This window comes from Oryza glaberrima, chromosome 2 (assembly GCF_000147395.1).
Source record: "Oryza glaberrima chromosome 2, OglaRS2, whole genome shotgun sequence".
Classification (NCBI taxonomy): Eukaryota; Viridiplantae; Streptophyta; class Magnoliopsida; order Poales; family Poaceae; genus Oryza; species Oryza glaberrima.
This window is the reverse complement of record NC_068327.1, coordinates 8,288,100-8,307,706: the sequence shown is the minus strand read 5'-3', so window position 1 is coordinate 8,307,706 and position 19,607 is coordinate 8,288,100. Positions and strand designations below refer to the sequence as shown.

Here is a 19,607-nt window from a genome sequence, read left to right as displayed (position 1 = left end):
AATTTTTTTCCCTTCCATTTGTCCCGAAATAAGTTTATTTTTAAATAATCATTTTGCATCGGAATTTTGTAAATGTTGATATAAAACGCAACAGGTTAGATAAAGTAAAGAATAATATATTGTATTGCAATTTGATAAAATGCAGATATTATAATCTTTTTGATTTTGTATTGATATGTGAGGAAAAATAAAAAAAATAAATTTATTTTGAGATGGAGAGAGTACTCATCAGCTACTTTTCAGATTCTACGATTTCCTATCTACAATGACATATTGGCATGGGCATATAGGGTGAGGAAGGGCAAGGAAACAAGGTAGCTAGCTAGCTAGTGGGGAAATAATGCGATGCGGCCCAATGGAGCATGCAAGCATGTGCGTGGGTGGCCGTAGGACATTCTCACGAACGAACGAACAGGGTCGATCATTTCCACATGCATGTCACATGCAACGGCCTCTACTTTGCTCCCTCCTCCCAGCTAGCAAAGCATCGCAAATACGCGTGCATATTTTTGCATGCCTACTGTACACTCATCGACCGATCTACTTCCCAACTTGCTTATTTACATCTACTAGCTAGCTAGCTACTACTAGAATGTAAGTATTTTTCTGAGTATTCTTTTGTTAAAATATATCTGAAAATCCCTCCATTCGAATACATTTTGAAAACATACAGAAAAATACTTATATTTTAAAATTGAGGAAATGAGTATATGCAGGGGCGGAACCAGGAGTAGGGCATCCCTATTCCTGAACCTAAATACCTATGGGAATAACACTTCAAATTTTAAAATATTAGAAGAACAAAGACTAATTTATGAAAATTACATTAGTTGAGCTGTGTTTTGAGAAATTTTTTACCCCTCCACCGTATATGTTTATTTCATCTTTGCAAATTGCATTCTAACTGCATCATATCTCTGCCATTTCTGTAGTAGTACAAGTGCACATGTAAATGTATTTACAAAATGGTAAGATTATTCTGCCATATGCACATTTGCATTTCCATCGATCCTTGCCGTGTTCGTTACGCGCGTACTTACGTCTCTTGCTGTCTTTGCATGCTGTCCTACGGCTGTCCTAGCCCCTGAATACAATTCTTTGTTTTTTTGAAATGTTTACTCATGAGCAGTGCTGGGACTAGTCTAGTGCCACTCGCGAACGTGATTCTTTTGGGCAGCCAGGGTACGTAGCACATGCATATGCATTGCTGCTGGTCCCTGTTTTAATTAATTAATTTGTGGTGTTAATTAAATCGACATCTCTCTCGCAGATTATGTTGGTGTCAGAGGCATGTAGACATGTAGTGGAGAAGCGAAGCATGATGCAATGGCTCTTTGATTTGTTTCTTTCAAGTTCTGCAGTTGCAGAATTCAGACCAGGCACTAGAGGCTTCAATTACAAAATCAACTGGAATCTGTTGGTCTGTGGGCCGACTTCAGTTATACTATGCTATACTACCGTATTAGGCCAGACACTGTTGCTGCATTACAGTTCTTTCAGACTGTGGCACAATAAACAAAACAAAGGTACAATATTCTTGTTATCCTGATTTATAGTTACTTAAAGCATTTTCAAATTCATTTGTAAATCTGCAGTTAAGTGTTGCAGATCGCATGACAAACGAATAAAGAAAAAAAAAAAATCTTCTGATAGGCCCATTCACACTCAACTCAAGAGATGCTCTCCTGGAACAAAGCATGCCTTTGATAGCTTGCAGGCACAAAAAACAAATGAGAATGCTACGCGAATATATCCTTCATGTAAACTCCCAAGTGATATACTCCATCCGTCCATAATATAAGGGATTTTAAGTTTTTGCTTACACTGTTTGACCACTCGTCTTATTAAAAAAATTGTGCGAATATAAAAACCGAAAAGTTGTGCTTAAAGTACTTTAGATAATAAAGTAAGCCACAGAAAAATAAATAATAATTCTAAAATTTTTTGAATAAGACGAGTGATCAAACCGTGCAAACAAAAACTCAAAATCCCTTATATTGTGGAACGGAGGGAGTACATAGCATAGAAAAATAAACTTTAAGCAAGCATAACAAGAAAAAGCTGCTCTGTGAAACAGAAGAATCGATGCTGAAATCCCCAATAAAATCACAGGTGTATTTCAGTAATTTGAGAGAAAATATCCGTGATGTTATATAATCTAACATGACTTTCGTCCAAGAGCTATTGCACGGCATTTCTGTGTTACAGAAAGTCAGAAATGATATGTGAAGATAAAACTAAGTCTAGATTTAAACTCTACATAAAAACTGAGATGCTAGATCCGTCAAACTCGTATGGGCTAATTAAAGAATGATGGATCACACTGTATACCGTATAATATGTACACCAGGATACAGAGAATTATTATCATCCTGACCAACCAATGGATCGTATTCACAACTCCAATTAACAAAGCCATCAGTTATTACCTCCGTTTGGTTTTCCCTGCAATAAAAGGTTGGATCTGCAACTGCCTAGAAAATGCCCTGTTGAAAAGAACTCTGGTTTGGATGGCTGAGATAACAGGCATCCATGCTAATGCAGCGATCGGAAAAAATAGCAGTGAACCCATTCCGTAGTCGTAAGCATGAGCAATAACCTGAATAGGCTCCCATATGGCATAGTATTCAATTTTTGGCCTCAAAACTTGAACGATCTGCACCAGCAAGAAACCATTAGGGTGACAGAGACGAGAAATAATCTTGGGATAAATGGTTACCATACTGTTGACACTTACAAGGAGGAGGCCCCAACCAGTTGGTATGAAAGCGAGGCAACAGATGATCAAATCCATGATGGATAGTTGGCAGAGGCAAGAGAGAAGGATCAAGGAGGTCATCACTGAGAGGAATATTAACAATTTGATAAGCCTGAAGATAAGCTGGTGCTTTGAGCTCAAACGACGGCTAGCACAATTAACAAGCTGCATAGAGTATTACATAACCATTAGAATTTTCCAATAAATGGGCATGAGAATGAATGAAGACAATTGCATGAAACAACAATGCATCAAAATTTTTGAGATGAAGCGTTCACCTTAACTAACCCAACAATGGCAATAATAACAACCCAAGAAAGCAAGTAGACTAGGAAATTTTTGTTGTCTTGAGATATCTTGAGATGATAGACAAGTCCGTATTGATAAATGAAGAAGCGCAAGGAGAGCAACACTTCAAGAATCCTAGAACTCAGTACTGAGTGACGAAGATGTGCATTCTCAGCATTCCACCATGATTCCCAGCTCTTTTCTGGTTGCACTCCTATGCCCCCTTGGTTCCTCATCCATATTGTCCAGTCTGCCCAATCCTCAACAATCTTACGCCAAGCAAAACCAGCTGGGTTAAAAAGAAAAGGTGCAAACAGCCAAGTCACTGCCATAAACCACGTTGAGTATGTGATCATCACATGTACCACAGTGCTCACATACGATCTTCTAAAAATATGGTAAATTATCAGAAGGAAGACCAATTCAAATCCTTTGACAAAATGACTTCGGGAGTATAACTGGTAGTTTTCTGTAAAGCTTGCATGGAATGCCACAAATTTGCGCCCTGTTGGTCGGTATTTTGCACCACCGTGAAGAATAGTACGTCCATAATAGTGAGCTTTTGTTCCAAGAGAGAATGTGAAGAAAACTGAAGCCAACTGCAGTTGCATGAGGATAAAGTCACTCAAAGCTACTCGGAAACCTTTTTCCAGACCTAGCTCCATCACCATAGGTAATCCTGTAAGCAGACCCAGCTGGAGAAAAGACTGAGATACCAGGGCAGTTTCTAAGGACTTCATATTCTGAGTCTCAGCTTCAATTAACAGAGCTCTTTGTAGGCCGCTAAGAACCAAATACAATTGTCCATAGAGGAAAACATAAACGCCTACAACTGATATCTGCAAACACATGGACCAATTGAAACAATTAGACTCAGTGCCCCTGTGTGTATTCAAATAAGACACAAAGGAGGCAAGGATCATGATTATTAAGAAGCATATATATGTTGTCAAACCCTTAAACATTCAAAATTTCATTGCACGAATATGTTTTCGATGAAATTTAAACATAGAAGTGTAAAAGGTAATATTGTTAATGATTCAATATCATGCTCTAGAATAAGATTTTCAAAAGGTAACCGTGGAAACTTCAGGTTTCATCCTTCTAGTTGTTCCCAATGACCTGTTTGAAAGATAGTCTTAATATTAGGATGGAGTTGTCCATAATTGGTCATCCACTGATTTCTGTGGCAGCTCTACTGTCATTGTGGCCATATTGAATGGCACGGGATGGATCAACCCAATTCATTCCTCAAAATAAAAAGGATGGCCATGTTCATAGTACTATTAATGGTTCTAGGATCGGTGCAAAATCAGATGTATAGAGATGTTTTTTTCATAATAATTATAACAAGGTGAAAGAGGTCAGAGGCTGCTCTGCTATTTCCTAGAGTATTGAATGTTTTATTGAAAAAATACGGAGGGGCATGCTTGGCCTGCATGCACAGCCAAACCACCCACACCCGGTGGATGGCACCGATGAACAGCAGTTCAACTGGAGAACCGCGTATCAGCAGTCTCATTCACCCATGCGAGGAGGCAAACCCAACCAAAAAATATGTGTCACCCAACGAGATAGCCAGAAAAAATATCAAAAAAATGAAAAACAGTATGATTGTGGTTGTTATCAGCTGATGATGTGCCTGCTTAGAGAAAAGGACTAGGAATATTAGAGCAGAATACTAAAGCAGCTAATCTCAGAAAAAAGAGGGAACCAAAGCTTAGTCCATAAATTCAAAAAAAAAAAAAAGCTTAGTCCAGTCTGGCTATATGACTAGGCGCATTCTCAAACCAATTTTGAGCTGGCAAAGACAGCCGATTGAACCAGAGAGCTTTAAGAAGAGCAGCTAGATGGGATTGCTGAACAAGATGACCCTTTAACTTCTTTTACTGTAAGTAAGATTTGAATGAACCTCTAGATAAATAAAGACGTGCTACGTGACAATGAAAAGGTTACACAAAATAACAGATTCATGTTTACTGTAATTTTATAATTCTTGAACAATTTTTTCTACTTATTTATTGTTAGTCTACTCTAAGCTTTGCTGAAGAAAGGACCATTAGTACACATCTCATAGTAAAAAGTACTTGTAGTCCTGACAATTGGTGTGCGGAAGGAGAGAGATCATACTAGACTATTGAAGTAAAATCCCACTGTTGTGAAATAACAAGAGAGCATCCTGAAAAAATCAAAGCGTCGCCCTAGCCGATGGATATCACGGCTAAGAGTTTGTTCACTATTCCCATTTGCAACTTTAGCTTCAAATTTTGATATCTGATTAAGACCAACATCACGCCCTTTGCCAACTTGAATGTACTCATTATAAGTTATATGTCCACGGCGCAATATGGAATTATACCCTGCAGAATAAGTGTTAAAGCTGCAACTGCATATCAATTTAATAGAAAGATTTTGTTTCAACAGAAGAAAAGGTTCAACTTACCAGCAAACACGTCCTCACTTAAGTTAATAGTTTTAGACGCTTTGCTTATGCCACCTCTTGTCAAATGAAACATCCGATCAAAAATGTCTGGATGACCATAATGAAACCGCACCCTGCAGCCATGGGAGTGACCTTTTAAATAACAGAGTGCTTTTATATATTATGCTCTCTAGGAATCAATGGGCTGGTAACAGGGAGGCAGTTTAATGACCATTTTTGGTGCTATCCTTTATTGAATGCTAGAGCTTCTGGCTAATTGTTGAAAAAGAAAGATAGGCCTCTTACATAAAAGTTCTATCGGAGTATGAATACTTATGATGTAAAAGGAAATCGATATCTAACACATGCCACATGTAACATGAACTTTATACAAATCAGAAACTCAAATATAAAAAGTTAGTTTGTGCCATCACTGCAAAAACTATTTAGATCAAGAACAAAGAGAATGCTTTCACCTGAGGGGGTCAGCAAGAAATCTTTGTCCAATTGTAACAAAGCTGGTTTCTTGATATGACATGAATCCAGCAAGTGAAGAAACACTGCACACACACAGAGAAAATACTCTTTAAATATAAAGACAGAAACAAGTTTGAAAGACATGTTGCAAATAATACAGACCTTCCAGTGAAGATGTGCTCTCTAAGCCCAAGGATAGTTGGAGCTTTGCCCCTAGGATGCCTAACAAATTCTTGAAGCACGTTTCTCATCTTATAAGCTTCTTCCAGATAGTTGTCCTGATAGCACGATAGTCTTTATGAGCAGTCTTTATAAAGAAACAAAAAATATAGAAGAATGTCCAATTAGTTACTTGGTTCATATCAATTGTTTGTAGAGCTTCTCCACGGGTGAATATAATAGCGTGATTTTGATTTTCAGGCTTCCCTTCTCCAATAAGGGGTGGACCAGGAAGCTTTATACGGTAAATTTCCTATGCAAATAATTAACAAGCACAATTATCCGAGAAGCTGGAGAGAGAATAGTAATGGAAATACACATTATAATTTAAAAGGTACAGTCACACTGATAAATAATAAATGTTGAAAAGATATATAAACAAACTTAGATCTAAAGAAAGAATGGAATTCTGTACTTGCTAAATCATAAGTTAAGATCATTACCTGGTCTAAATTGTTTTCTGCTTTTATTAAAACTGATGAATAAACCTTATGAGGCCTATTATCTACTATGATCTCCTTCTCTTCAATGTAGGCGACACGTAGAGCTGGATACCTTTATTGGGCACATCAGAAGTGGCAATTATCAGCATTATTCAGGTGATAAATCATTAATTTGCAGGTTTCTATTTCTCAAATTATACCTTGTCATTAGATCGATAATGTCTTGAGCATGAGGATTACCACTAGATTTCTGTTCCCCAAACTTCTGACATGAGATGACGTACGAAAATTTCATATCAGCAAGTGCGTCAAGTTCAGTTGATAATGATTGGTGCATGTTCTTAGTTTGTCGCCCATTCGCCGCAGGTCCTTTGTATAATTCTGTGCAAGTTTTTGCTCAAAAATTTAAACCAAAGAAGTATGAAGGTGACAGGTATGAAATCATCAGAACTGTTATCTGATAGTATTCTGATTTCCGATCTAGTTGGTTTGAAATACAACCAGCTATGGGAAGCTATTTCTAAATTTCATAATGAAGCAGAAAATTCTATATGCACCTTGGTCATTTGTCCTGTCTAAGAAAGCCTGTAGTCTCAGTGCTTTTCTGTAATACATCATTCCTCGGACTAGAGTGCATGACAGAAAGAGTCAGACAGCTTGGAGACATGGGCTTAGATGACGAGTTTACAATAAATGATAATATTTCTGTAGATTACCAGTTCGGCTTAATGTTTGACCATGGAAAGAAGCCCAGTATCTGATCTCTTCTTGTGTGACCTTTGGACCAAGCCGTTCCAAAAAGTTTCTCCATTCATCTAAAACAATGAGAAACATGACCATGTTTTATGGAAAAGAATACCAGATCTCAGCAACAAAATGAAATCAATGCAAGCAATTGTAATAATAGTGAAGGGATCTAGATATGGAAGACAAATGACCTGGATATATCTTTTGCATGTAGGAAAGGATGGATGCCTCGTCTTGATCTGAATGAAGTTCGTCCTCTGAAAACTTTACCTCTTCGTTGAAATATGGAGTTATTATGCTGGATAAAGTGTCCTGAAGTTAGGGTGCTATCAGAAGTATATTATACTTGCTTAAATCTGATTTTGTTGTAATTGTGATGGTGTATGAATCTCCAAAAAGAGTTAATTGACAGGATGACGTTTATATCAATGGAAAAGTTGGCCTCAGGCACCACCCAGATGGCCAGCCACCGCCTATTAGGTGTGGCTACCTATGCAGTGATTAGGCAGATCACTAGAGCTCAGTCAACCAGACAACACCTTTGACGAAAATGGATTAGGCGGCATGAGGAAGGGGATGTACCTGTGGCATTCCTACCTAACCCAAGCTACTAGGGTTTGCACCTCATTTGAATTGTCGGAATAGACATAATACAGTCTGTGTTGGCCTTAATCTCTTCAATTTCATGATGATTGAGGAGTGCTAACACTAGGTATTGTGATTTTTATGGAGTCAACCCAATGCCATGAAACAACTTGAAATATGCTGTACCAGCTCATTAACGTGTAAAATTAGTATAATAGGCATCATGTTAGTGCACATGAGAATCATGATGGTTTCTGTGGATGTTGCATGGAGTAGTTTATTAGAAAAGGTCTAGTTGTGCTATGTCTATACCTTCTATAAAGTTACAACTCACTAAGCGCCTAAAGCTCAACATGCAAACATAGGAATTATTAGTTAACATGCTTAAGAATGTCACATCGATCCACTAAACACCAAAAGCTTAGCATGCAAGCATGACAATTATTAGTACATACTAAAACTTAAAATGCAACTATACTACATCTACAAATTATAACATACAAGCATGCTAAATCATTATTCCTTATATCATTTCCACAATATTTCAACATTAAATTATCCCTATTTCTACAACATTTTACATAATATTTATCTATATTTTCCGCAGCAAAACGCGGGGTGTCATGTAGTTATATATAAAAAAACTACAATTTTGCTAAAGTTTGCTAAATTGCTGAGGTATTTAGAAAGGCTATCCATGACCATTAGACATAAGTTGCCTAGAGTACTAGATATAATTTGTGTGAGAGAGCAATGGGTGATATGCTACATAGGCTGCCTTAAATGGAAAGGCTTTATAAATCGATATTAATCAAAACAGACTGAAATAAGTTCGAGAAATTTTTTAATAGTACAGATATTACCTAAATGACAGCATACTGCTGACTTTCGGAGCAGATGGCATATCCATAAAAAGAGACGTGGCAAAAAATGAAATGCGTCGCCGAGCCTCTAAATTTGACGGTACTTCCACGACCTTGTCTTTAGTATTAAGCAGAAGGTAGAGGCGTTTCACCTGAATATACCACATTATCTCATCATTAATGGAGGCACTATCAACAATGAATACGTAATCTGTCTGTAAATAATCAAAGGTGGGCCCAAACCTGCTCTTTTAGTGGGCCATTCTCAGGAAATGGAAAACGTATGTTCGATATTGAGCTGATAGATGCAAAGAGCTCTGGTTTGTAGTACTCAAAGGTTCCATCATCATCCGAGATCAGTGTTTCAGAAGAATTAATCAGACCTAATACACTGTTGAAAGAAGAGGTCATTGTTGTGGTTACCAAAAAAAAGAGAGAAAGATATGATTAAATATATTCTTACCTTTGAGCATCTACAAGCATATCTTGGACCAGAATATCAATGATATCTTGGAGTAAAATTGTGACTTCATATCGAAGTTCTTGTTTGTTCGTGTACTGGGGAGTCATACAAGAAAACTTCATTATACGGGCAAAACAAAATCAAACCAAGTCTATATATATCAAAACAATAATGTTTAAAAAATGCTATATCCACTCCCCATCAGTATAATAGTTCTTTGTTAGCTATAAGTTTCTGCAAATTTCTACTGCCATCCTTTGTAGGTCGCTACCTATAGATGGCTAGTTCCTTTTATGGGTTGTTTTTAGTGGCAATGTCATGCTTTTTTTTGGCGGGGAAAAGAGGATAGTGGCATGTCATGTTGTGACGCTTTTTTTCATTTTAGGATCTCTTGAGAGACACTTGCGATCTCTCTTTTGTAAATATTTCTCTTCTCCTTAATGAAGTGAAGCGCGGTCCTCCTGCGTGATTTCCTGAACCCCAGGGAAGTAACTATCCGATACAGAACCTACATATCTCCATCATGTTCATTGCCATTCCTGATGATTAATTCTATTATTCCAGCCACCTTTACCATCACAATTGTTATCCTTTGCTCATGGGCTAAGGTTCAAAAGGAAGAAAATAAAAGGGGAAATCACCAAAAACCTATAGAAAACAACCAGTCCAAGTTCTGGTACCTGGCCTGGATTCACTTCAAACCACATTCAGTTCAACTTCTTAGCAACATTCTTATTGTTGTGTCTAATTCATATCCAAAACTCAAATTTGTAAAGCATATGTTTCCAAAATTTTGATAAGAAAGAAAAATTATAGATTAGCTTGACTAACAAAAGCTGAATCTAGAACTCCTCTGGTTTAAAGTCTGTTTATGGTTCTTGAAACCCTGTACCTGGCCAAAGATTGGTTTCAAAAGATGCAATGCAAAAATCCTCCCAATTTCGAAAACCAGAAAATGGAGAAGAAAACCAATATATTACTGTGATTAAATGGTGAATCCAAACCACAAAAGGGAAAAAGATAGAAGTATCACAGTAATGTTAGTAAGGTTATTACCAGAAGCTCAGCCAATCTGTCAAACTTGGCAACCAGTGAAGGCAAATGGTCCATCTTAAAATCAACCAATAGACTTGCATTCTGAATACTCTTTTCGATTTCAATGTAGATGGTAGCTATTACCCTGGATAGAATCTGTAGAACATCATAATAATATTCACAGGGACATGCACTTGAAAAGCTTTGAAACAAGAAAAAAAGTAATATTACAGGTACGATGAAGTAAAATGATTACCTCTTCTCTACATCACCAATAACCAGATGCCTCAAAATACTTTTTGTCAATTCGTAGAAATCATTGATTGCACAAAGCATGTAATTATCCTTCTTAATTATACAGAAGAGTCGTGTACTTTTTCCAGTAAAATTGGCTACCATATCTACTGCTTCTGAAAACTGCCATTGAAGGAAAACAAGCATAAGATGATAGAGTTTTCGTTGGTAGATTTGATATATAGAGATATTATACCTAATGACAGAAATTACTAAAGACTTCAAATAGTTTCCAAATGAGAGCTAATGATACAATAATTATGCCCGTCATGGTTGAGATTGATGATAAAATTTGTGGTAAAGAAAGAGTAGCTAGTTCTCGTGACTAACCAAAAAAAAAAGCAAATCCAATATTTGAATTATCCTAGTAAGTTTATTAAAGTTTTTAGCTAACCTGACATACAATTTTCAAGTATTTACGCAAAAAAAATGGCTGCAGGATAAAAAAAAACTATTGGCAGGTTGTGTGCTAAACTACATTATACTTGAAGTACTAACTTAAGTGGCCTCTCAAAAAAGGTGAGTATATTGCCATGGGATGTTACGTATCATAGGGTAGATCAGCACACCTTTTTGGCGAGTAAAAACATGGGCCAACGAATAGAACCAGACCTATGCTCTAGTGACATGGGCATTGTCATCAAGTCCATCTCTCTGCAGAATCAACAAAAACAAATAATAAAGAGTATGAAGTTTAAGTTGCAGTAAAAAGATCAGGCCTTACCTATTACTTATTAAATCCTCTGAGCGGAAGCTATTTATTATTTGATTCCAAACAAGAGCAAACTTTGTTGGATCATGTCTTTCAGCTTTACCAAAATTCTGAAATTGAACATCATCTAAGAAAAGGGCAAGAAGGAAGAAACGATATGATACAACAACAACCAAAGAGGAGATGAAGAGCTTTCACCTTAAATATTTTCTTTTCCAAGAAACTAGGCAATATTCCCTTTTTCTTTGTCATCATTGAATGAGGAACAAGAGAGGTATTGAACGCCTCTGGCAAGGTACAGAATCGACTTCTCACCATTCCCATTGTACGAATCTAGATGAGTATTCCAAATAAGAATATATAAACACATGAAATAAATTCCAGTTTTTATGGCACCTGATCTCACCTCACCAAGATGATGAATAATACCACACATACCACCAAAGATGGTACAGAATACAGAATACCAAATCTGTGTGTCCATGAAATAGACCTGTTGGAAATGTAAAGACAATTATATAATTTCTGATCCATATCCAAATTAATATAAAGGTTTACAGAGTCCTTACAAGAATTATAGGGGCCCATACAGCAAGAATAGCTCCAGCGTTGCTTTTGACTGGTGCCAAAAAAAAAAAATGATCACATGGGCTTGTAAACTAGTACTGCAAATATCATATTGGGTGAAAAAGGGAAAACAGATGAAGAGTGTAGGGAGCACCTTGAGGAAAGAATTCATGCCACTCATATTTATTCACATTGACCTTCATAATTTCTTTCGTGGGTTCAACAAGAGGCTTAATCTGGATAATCAATGGTCAGGGGGTGGTTTAATTATAAAACAAAATGGTCAGGAGGAGGCTTAATCTGAGTTAGTATGTACGTGTGTGTGTGTGTGTGTGTGTGTGTTTGAGAGAGAGAGAGAGAGAGAGAGAGAGAGAGCACCTCAAAGTAGTAGCTAAATAAAAATTTGCTTGACAAGAGAATTGTCCAAAATGTTGTATACCTGTGAGGCGTAGAAAGACTGTTTAGTTCATATCAAATAACCAAAATGAAATATAGGAAATGTAATGCACATATTTTACTTTAGTAAAGGTACTTGGCCTTCTTGCATTCCTCGTCCAACATATAACTCAGGCTGCACATATCATCATTATTAATTCATTTTGCTATAGTATCATGCACAAGATATGAAAGTCAACTAACACTGCACACAGCTATGTAGAAGCTCTGTAAAAGGATAAAAATAAATATTGAACTCCCAATGACTGATTTTGTGTTGGAAAATAAATTTCATGACAATGTATTCCACTGAATTGATTCTTGACATGAATCGCAATGTACTCCACTGGATTAATTATGGCGTGAAACAATGTCCAATATCAAATGCAACATGCAAGATAAAAGTTAAGCATATATTCAACTTTGAGTTGGGCTAAACATACCTGACACCACCAGGCCAACATATTGCAAATTCTCCAAGTAGATGTCTCTAAAAAACTGCTTACAGCAGGAACAAAAAACAATGCCATCCCAATCACATTGCTTGTAAGGTACAATGCAACGACCACCATATATTTCGACAAGCAGAAGATTCCCAGAAAAGTTTTAGGTTGTCTAGCTGAACAAGAGAAGTAGTTTTGGGAACTAGCATAAAATATGGGAAGAATGATGGCCCATGCCACAGCAATAGAAAGTTTTACAGCAAATCTTAGCTTCTGACTAAATCTCATCGTGCTCTTGGTTCTCCATGAGAAAGTAATATCAAGAATAACTGCACAAAAGAAGTATATCACAGAAGAGTGAAGATAGAGCAAAAGGAATTAACGAAATAGATATATCAGTATATTAAGAACTAATTCATCGAAGCAAGGCAATCAATAACATACATAAGAAAAATGAAAAGCTAAATTAACCTTGAATAACTCGAAGTACTGCATTGGTTATGAAAATACTCAGAACGTCCTGAAAAATTATTGGATCAAGTAACTGGAGAGGGCTTTCTAATCCATGCCATGCCATTATTATAAGAACCTGAAATAAAATCAACAACAAAATGCGCCAAAAGTTCCGACAGAATAAGAAGAATGAGATTAATTATAGAAGTATACACTTCATAACTATTAATGTAAGAACCAAACCTGAAGCCCAAGCACAAGGAGTGTCCACATCCTATCAAAGCTTCTGAAGATATGCCAAAAGGATCGGACCTCAACAAAATTTGTCTTTCCTAACCACTTCTGTTGAGATGTGTCGCTTGTAGTTTGCTATATGCAATACCAGGAAATATTAAACAAAAGCTAGTGAACAATTATACTCATGTAAATACACTTAAATCTATGCACATGTGAGATGTTAATGTACAGAAAAAGCCTTAAACTTTTGTCATGGGCATTAGGCCGAAAGGCCGAGGCCCATAGGCAGCCCACACCAGGCAAGTTAGAGATAAGATTGTTAAAGATAAGATTAGATAGAGTTCTTATAAGTTATTCCATCTATATAAGGATGGGATTGTGTCTATTATCGTTAAGCAATGAATATCAATTAGTCTAATCTCTCTCCCCAATATTCTCTCCCTAGTCCAAATCTACATCATTTCCCAGTAGCCGACATCGCCAGGCTATCCTCCGGCGGTGGTTATCTTGTCATGGCTTCAAGTCATGACAACTGCTTGATGAGTTACTTTGTAGAAAGTTATGATATTGTAAGCTTGAGGACATGGGAATTCATATTAGTTATTTATAACAGTAAAGCATTGCAATGTCCTCTTAAACTAAAATGTACCCCCACCACCTTTTCCAAAATTGAAGTCACCCTACAATGAAGTCAATCAACTTTATACATGAAGGAAATACTATATAATTAATTTTTCATACAATATACTTCCAAAATATATGATAGTATATTATTATTTTTATTGCATATCATGATTAAAATCCATAGCCAAAGTTCTACATCTGAGATTGTGAAAACATTTTGGGACAGAGGGAGTAGCTTTACTCACTACAGAACAATAGTTCTATAATTAACCCCAAAAAATAAACAAAAACATATAACAAAATTTAAATATTAAAGCTAGCACATGCATGAAACAACCAGCATCATAGATGCTAGTGGATAACAACCTATTTAGCCAATTAGCTGTTATGTTCTCAATGTTTAGTGTGGGATAAGTACATAATCCTATATATATGATCGAAATATTGCAATGTTTGAGGAGCAGTCATTCTTCAGGTAATAAGTACCTGTTGTGTTTGCTCCGGTGCTTCGGGATTGAGCATATTTTGAAACGATGAGGATCCATTGGGTGTTCTCAATTGGGTGTTTTGTTGCTCAGTTTGCTGAGATGTTCTCAATTGGGTGTTTTGTTGCTCAGTTTGCTGAGATGTTCTCAATTGGGTGTTTTGTTGATCAGTTTGCTGAGATGTTCTCAATTGGGCGATTTGTTGCTCGGTTTGCTGAACTGGTGGAACAATGGGAAGCCGAGAATTCTTATTTTTGTTTGACGTAAAAAAGAAGTCATTATTCAGGCGCATGGGCCAGCCAAGCTTGAAGCAATCTGCAGACCTGCACCGTAAAAGAAATTAGTACCTGTTACTAGCAAAAGCTATTACCCAATAAAGCATAGTATCTAACCAGAAGAACTCGTTGAGGTCATCATAGTTTCTCCATGTTGAGTGATCAGATACTCCATTCTTGTTCTTTAGTGATTCCTTCATTAGATAAAGTAGATGAGCATTTCATTTCAAAATTGCAAAGCTGAGTTGAGAAGTTGAAAAGAAAATGATATCAGACCTCATATATCTCTTTGTATATTGGCGTCACTACTTTTTTCAAAAATGATTCATCATCTCCTCCATATGCAGGTCTGACTTTTTCGCCAGTAATTAAGCTTACAGCTCCTGAGAGTACTCCATATAACTCATACGACATCTGAAACAGGAAGTGTGGTTACCTTTATCTCTCAAAGTGAGAACACCTTTTGGGCCAAAAATTCTGTGCCTCATTTATACTGGAGAACCCAGATATACTGCTTAGAACAAGTGAAGTAGGTTTGTTTCTTTAATTACAAACACATAAAAGCACTAGTTATCTAGATCAACTCCTTTTAGCAAGAACTTTATCTGGGAAGACAGAAACTAATCAGGCGTTAAGAGTTTGCTAAAGAAATACTTATTCAAAAAGTAGTACTACATAAAACAGGATAGAACTAAACAAAAACTACATTTACATGGTATTTTTATTTGCCACCAATGCAAATTTAGCTGCACAGACAAGGCAACTTAAGCATAAATCTATTGTTCATAAATGATTTGAAGAAAGATCCAATATAAACTGTAGTTTCGAATCACTAGTACATTGCAAGCACAGCGAAAATATGAAGTGCAAAGACTTACATGATGAAAGATGTAGCATAAACATTCTGGCATAAGTCGTAAGTTTGATGCTTCTCCCCATATAAGAAGATAAAGAGATATGTACAGAAGTTTATGTTGCTGGATTTCCTGCTTCACAGAGGGCAACCTGTGGATTGCAATACAAAGAGGTGGTGTTGTTAAGACAATACTTCCTAGAAATTCGCCTGAGCTGATTTTCAGTTATTTGTGCAAGTATTTTGAGAAATAAAACATAGTCTACCATATGTTGCTTTTTCTCCCCAAAAACTTGCACCAGGTCAGATAGTTTTCAAATGTTTTTGCCAATAGTTCATCTACTGCTCTGTCATCAAGCTAAAGAAGGCATATCAGAATGTTATTCTATATGAAGGAAATAAGACAGGCAAAGCAAAATATTCACGTATGAATACCATTGTTTCAGAGGATGACTTGGGGTTCAAGCGAGCATGCATATTTGCAAGCAAAAGAATGAGATGCTCCCTTTGATTGGCAACATTTCCTTTCTAACAAAAAAAAATACTGAGCTGAAATGCAATTTGCATGAGAACAATACTTGGTACTAGTCTGACAATTAAATACCAAGACAAATAACTAGTCTACCTGGAATCCAAACCAATTTTGCATCCATAGAAAAATATCCATCTGATTTTTGTGATCCTTGGTGTTAGCAAATGGAAGACTGCGAACATTAAACACCGCACACACTGCAACTTTGATCTGTATAAAAGTATACTAGATAAATACACATTCATTTGCTGTAGATAAAAAATAAATTATACATGTCCTAATATTTTTCTAAACAAATGGAAGATTCATTGAACACACAATTCAAGTTTTTACAGTGAATACTTTACAAGGTTTACGAAACTCTATATTCTAGTCATAAATTAGATTGCCTACTACATATATATGTGGCAATCCGGTTATCTTGAAACTTTCTATGTTAAATTTGTATATTAGAAGGCTAAATAAGAATTTATTTTTTTGAGCAAAGGGCAGAGCCCTCCATTTCCATTAAAGAAACGCAGGGCTAAATAAGAATATAGCATACCTTTTCCTAAAAGTTCATATTGAAAGTGTAGGGTTGAGAGGTGAAATAGCATATTCACCACCATCACTACCTTTTTCTAAAAGCAGTATGTATAGATTATAATTAACTTCACACAAGTGAATTCATGCATTTTCACTTGAAATGCATACTGCAAACGCTCTAATTAACATGTTAAAAGGATATCATTCTGACAAGTAAATTACTAGAGTAATGTATTGCTTTTTGTTATGAGAAAGTTTGGTACTAAAATTACATAGACTGTTAATTTATTAAAAATAATGATTCTTTACTATGCTACTTAGCCACATTATTTGTAGAGCAAATATATCCTGTAGGAAGGAGGTCTGATCATTTTTCTTCCAAATTCCATCTGGGCAACTCGGTACAGATCCCAGTGTGAAGAAAGTTTCAGAGCCTTTATTTACCATACCAAACATGAAGATTCACTTGGTATTATAAGCATGTCATATCTGAATTGTCCTTTAGCACAATAAATCTGAAGAACACTTTTTGAGATTTTCAGTAGGAAAAAATATGGCAAACCTCAGGGAGAAGCATAATTGGTTGTTTAGTTGATCCAGGATACAGAGGAAGAATATTATATCGGAATAAGGCCGACTTATCTGCAAAAGTTTCGCTAGCAATGCGTTTCTGTTTCTGCAATTTCATTGAAAGCATTAAATATTGAGCATTTGGTACATAAATAAATCTTGTTTTGTAAATATATCCTACCTCCATGCCAGTTCCAATCTGAACAGCCCTCAGAACTTCTGCCAGGACAGGCAAAAGTTCACGCTCATCAGCTTTCTCTTTCCTGTAAAAAGATACAGAAACAGGAATGAAATCGCATTTTGGTTTGGGTTCAGGAGTTGAATAATGTTGCAGAAACTAGTCTACATTACACAGTTCCGACTTGTATGATCTGAGAAAAAAATCTTACTTCTCATAAAATAATCTGATCTCTTGAGAATCACTTTTTGCCATTCTCTTCGTAAATGTGCTTTTCTCATCCTGTTTGAAAACAAAATACAACATGAGGTACATTCTTAATCAACGATGATACTAGTACTAATTAGTGACAAGATATGTCTATGAGGAAAAAAAAGGTGCATTTGTGTTACAGAACTAGGGAAGTTCTCTAAGCACACAAATGATGCTTAAATGCATCACACAAACCTTGAATGAATGCAATTATCTGGCAACAGTATATGCACCTGTTCAAGTCTCTGAAGAAGTGCAGTTTTAAATTGACGAACACCCCTCCCTGTTGAACGTGGATCCATCATATGAGCCTTTTCAAAGGCGTGAAATCGACCTGTCAAATGACACATTTTCAGTATTTTGCAGGTGACTCTTATAGGCAAGACTTCCTTTTTCTTTGCAGCATCCATTCAATGATTACAATCCTTTGTTCCACAGTGGAAATAAAATTTTGACCAAAAAAATGCTCAGCAATGTGAAATAAAAAAAAGGGACAGGTTTAACTAGGTTGGAACAAGATTGTATTAGAGGTATTCGGTATTTCCCAGGTTAAGAATTTCCCAGTAAGCACTTGAGTGATGCAATATTATGAGTTATGTCACCTAAAGGAAAGGACAAGAGATCTTCTGTAACCAAGCTTAAGGGCTTTATTTTAGAACCCAATCTATGGTACCTTTGACTTGCCTGCTTGTAAATCCACCACTGGTTTCAACTCTCCAGGCTTCCAACAACCTACTCACTCAGCTAATCATGGGAACACATGCAACAGCTGTGCAGAAGAATGTTCTGTGCAGAATAAACTCCAACTAATTCGCCCATGATAGATAATTGACAAGTGAATCTTAACAGAGACCATTTAACCTTGGATGTTATATAGACAGCTAACATCTGATACCTATCTCTTCTTTTCCCCTTAAAGGGAACTCCTGAATATTCCCGACGATTATGTGCCAAGCAATCTCTTTCACTTCGAGGAATCTTGGGAGCATAAGCTGAGGAAGATGCATGACAGCAGCAGATGACCAAACACGGGGTAGTATCTTGGATCACTAACCATCATTTCCAGCGAGAGAGTATCGCAGAATATTCCCAAGCCGGAACAAATGGCACCAAAACCACCTCGAATCTTCCATCATCTCAGGTAGAATCTCAAAACGGCAAAAACGTTCAATCCCACGCCCCAGCCTCAAGTGCTCAAGCGCATTCACTGTTCCTTCACTTCGTCTTCGGCATTTCGACGAACACGTCGCAGGGGGACGCGGGACGAAAAAAAAAAGGAAAAGGAAAACTAGAGAGACGCAAGGCGCGGGGCGGGGGACGAGGAGGGAAGAGCTCTTACAGAGGTAGGCGACGCGGGGGGACTCGTGCTCGATCTGGTTGGCGACGCGGAGGAACGGGCGGATCTCCGACACCAGCGTCTGCGGCAGCTTCTCGCTGTCGAACTGATTCGCCGCCGCAGCCGCCACCGCCGCCGCGTCCCCGGCGCCCGACGACGCCGCGGAGGCGGCAGGAGGAGGTGGCAGCGGAGGAGGAGGCGGAGGAAGCGGCGTCGGCGTCGGCCTCCACCGCTGCTGCGCCGGCACGTACCGCAGCGGCCGGCTCGACGGCCCCACCTCGACGATCTCCACCTCCATCGCGGCGGCCACAGGAGGAAGAAGGATGGAGGAGGAGGAGGAGGAGGAGGAGGCCAGCTTCCGCGCGCAAAGGCTGCGCCATGGCGGCTTTTATGCCGGCGAGGGTGGGGGTGGCTTTTGGCGTTCGCCTTCGCCGCTAAGCTTTACCGCTTTTTCGCCGGCGGGCGCAGAGGCGGAGGTGGGCTTTTGCTTTTTTCGGGCGATCGCGGCTGATGGATGCAGGCTCGCTTTTGATCTC

The 19,607-nt window shown here is 37.5% G+C and overlaps 1 protein-coding gene across 1 annotated transcript; it reads right to left on the bottom strand.

Annotated features, from left to right (window-relative positions):
* Positions 1–2,089: 2,089 nt before the first annotated feature.
* On the bottom strand, positions 2,090–19,607 carry LOC127761360 (putative callose synthase 8). Its single transcript, XM_052285641.1, has 41 exons — positions 19,075–19,607; positions 17,969–18,069; positions 17,695–17,765; positions 17,487–17,568; positions 17,298–17,411; positions 16,304–16,420; positions 16,114–16,206; positions 15,945–16,036; positions 15,704–15,830; positions 15,102–15,239; positions 14,943–15,019; positions 14,552–14,873; positions 13,448–13,573; positions 13,223–13,340; positions 12,752–13,080; positions 12,392–12,444; positions 12,252–12,312; positions 12,028–12,109; positions 11,876–11,925; positions 11,713–11,799; positions 11,505–11,639; positions 11,319–11,416; positions 11,164–11,248; positions 10,557–10,717; positions 10,322–10,445; positions 9,266–9,360; positions 9,046–9,193; positions 8,803–8,954; positions 7,546–7,652; positions 7,324–7,422; positions 7,165–7,233; positions 6,808–6,988; positions 6,608–6,719; positions 6,298–6,417; positions 6,108–6,223; positions 5,945–6,028; positions 5,490–5,602; positions 5,177–5,406; positions 3,037–3,885; positions 2,738–2,923; positions 2,090–2,656 (listed from the first exon to the last, which is right to left on the bottom strand). The coding sequence occupies exons 1-41, from the start codon at positions 19,367–19,369 to the stop codon at positions 2,426–2,428; spliced, it is 6,030 nt and encodes a 2,009-aa protein (XP_052141601.1). The 5' UTR covers positions 19,370–19,607; the 3' UTR covers positions 2,090–2,425.

Coding starts and splice junctions, on each gene's coding strand:
- LOC127761360 (XM_052285641.1), bottom strand. CDS start 19,369: ATGGAGGTGGAGATCGTCGAGGTGGGGCCGTCGAGCCGGCCGCTGCGG. Junction 9,361..10,321: donor ACAGATTGGCTGAGCTTCTG/GTAATAACCTTA, acceptor ATGACTCCCCAG/TACACGAACAAACAAGAACT. Junction 7,653..8,802: donor AGCAGTATGCTGTCATTTAG/GTAATATCTGTA, acceptor CACTTTATCCAG/CATAATAACTCCATATTTCA.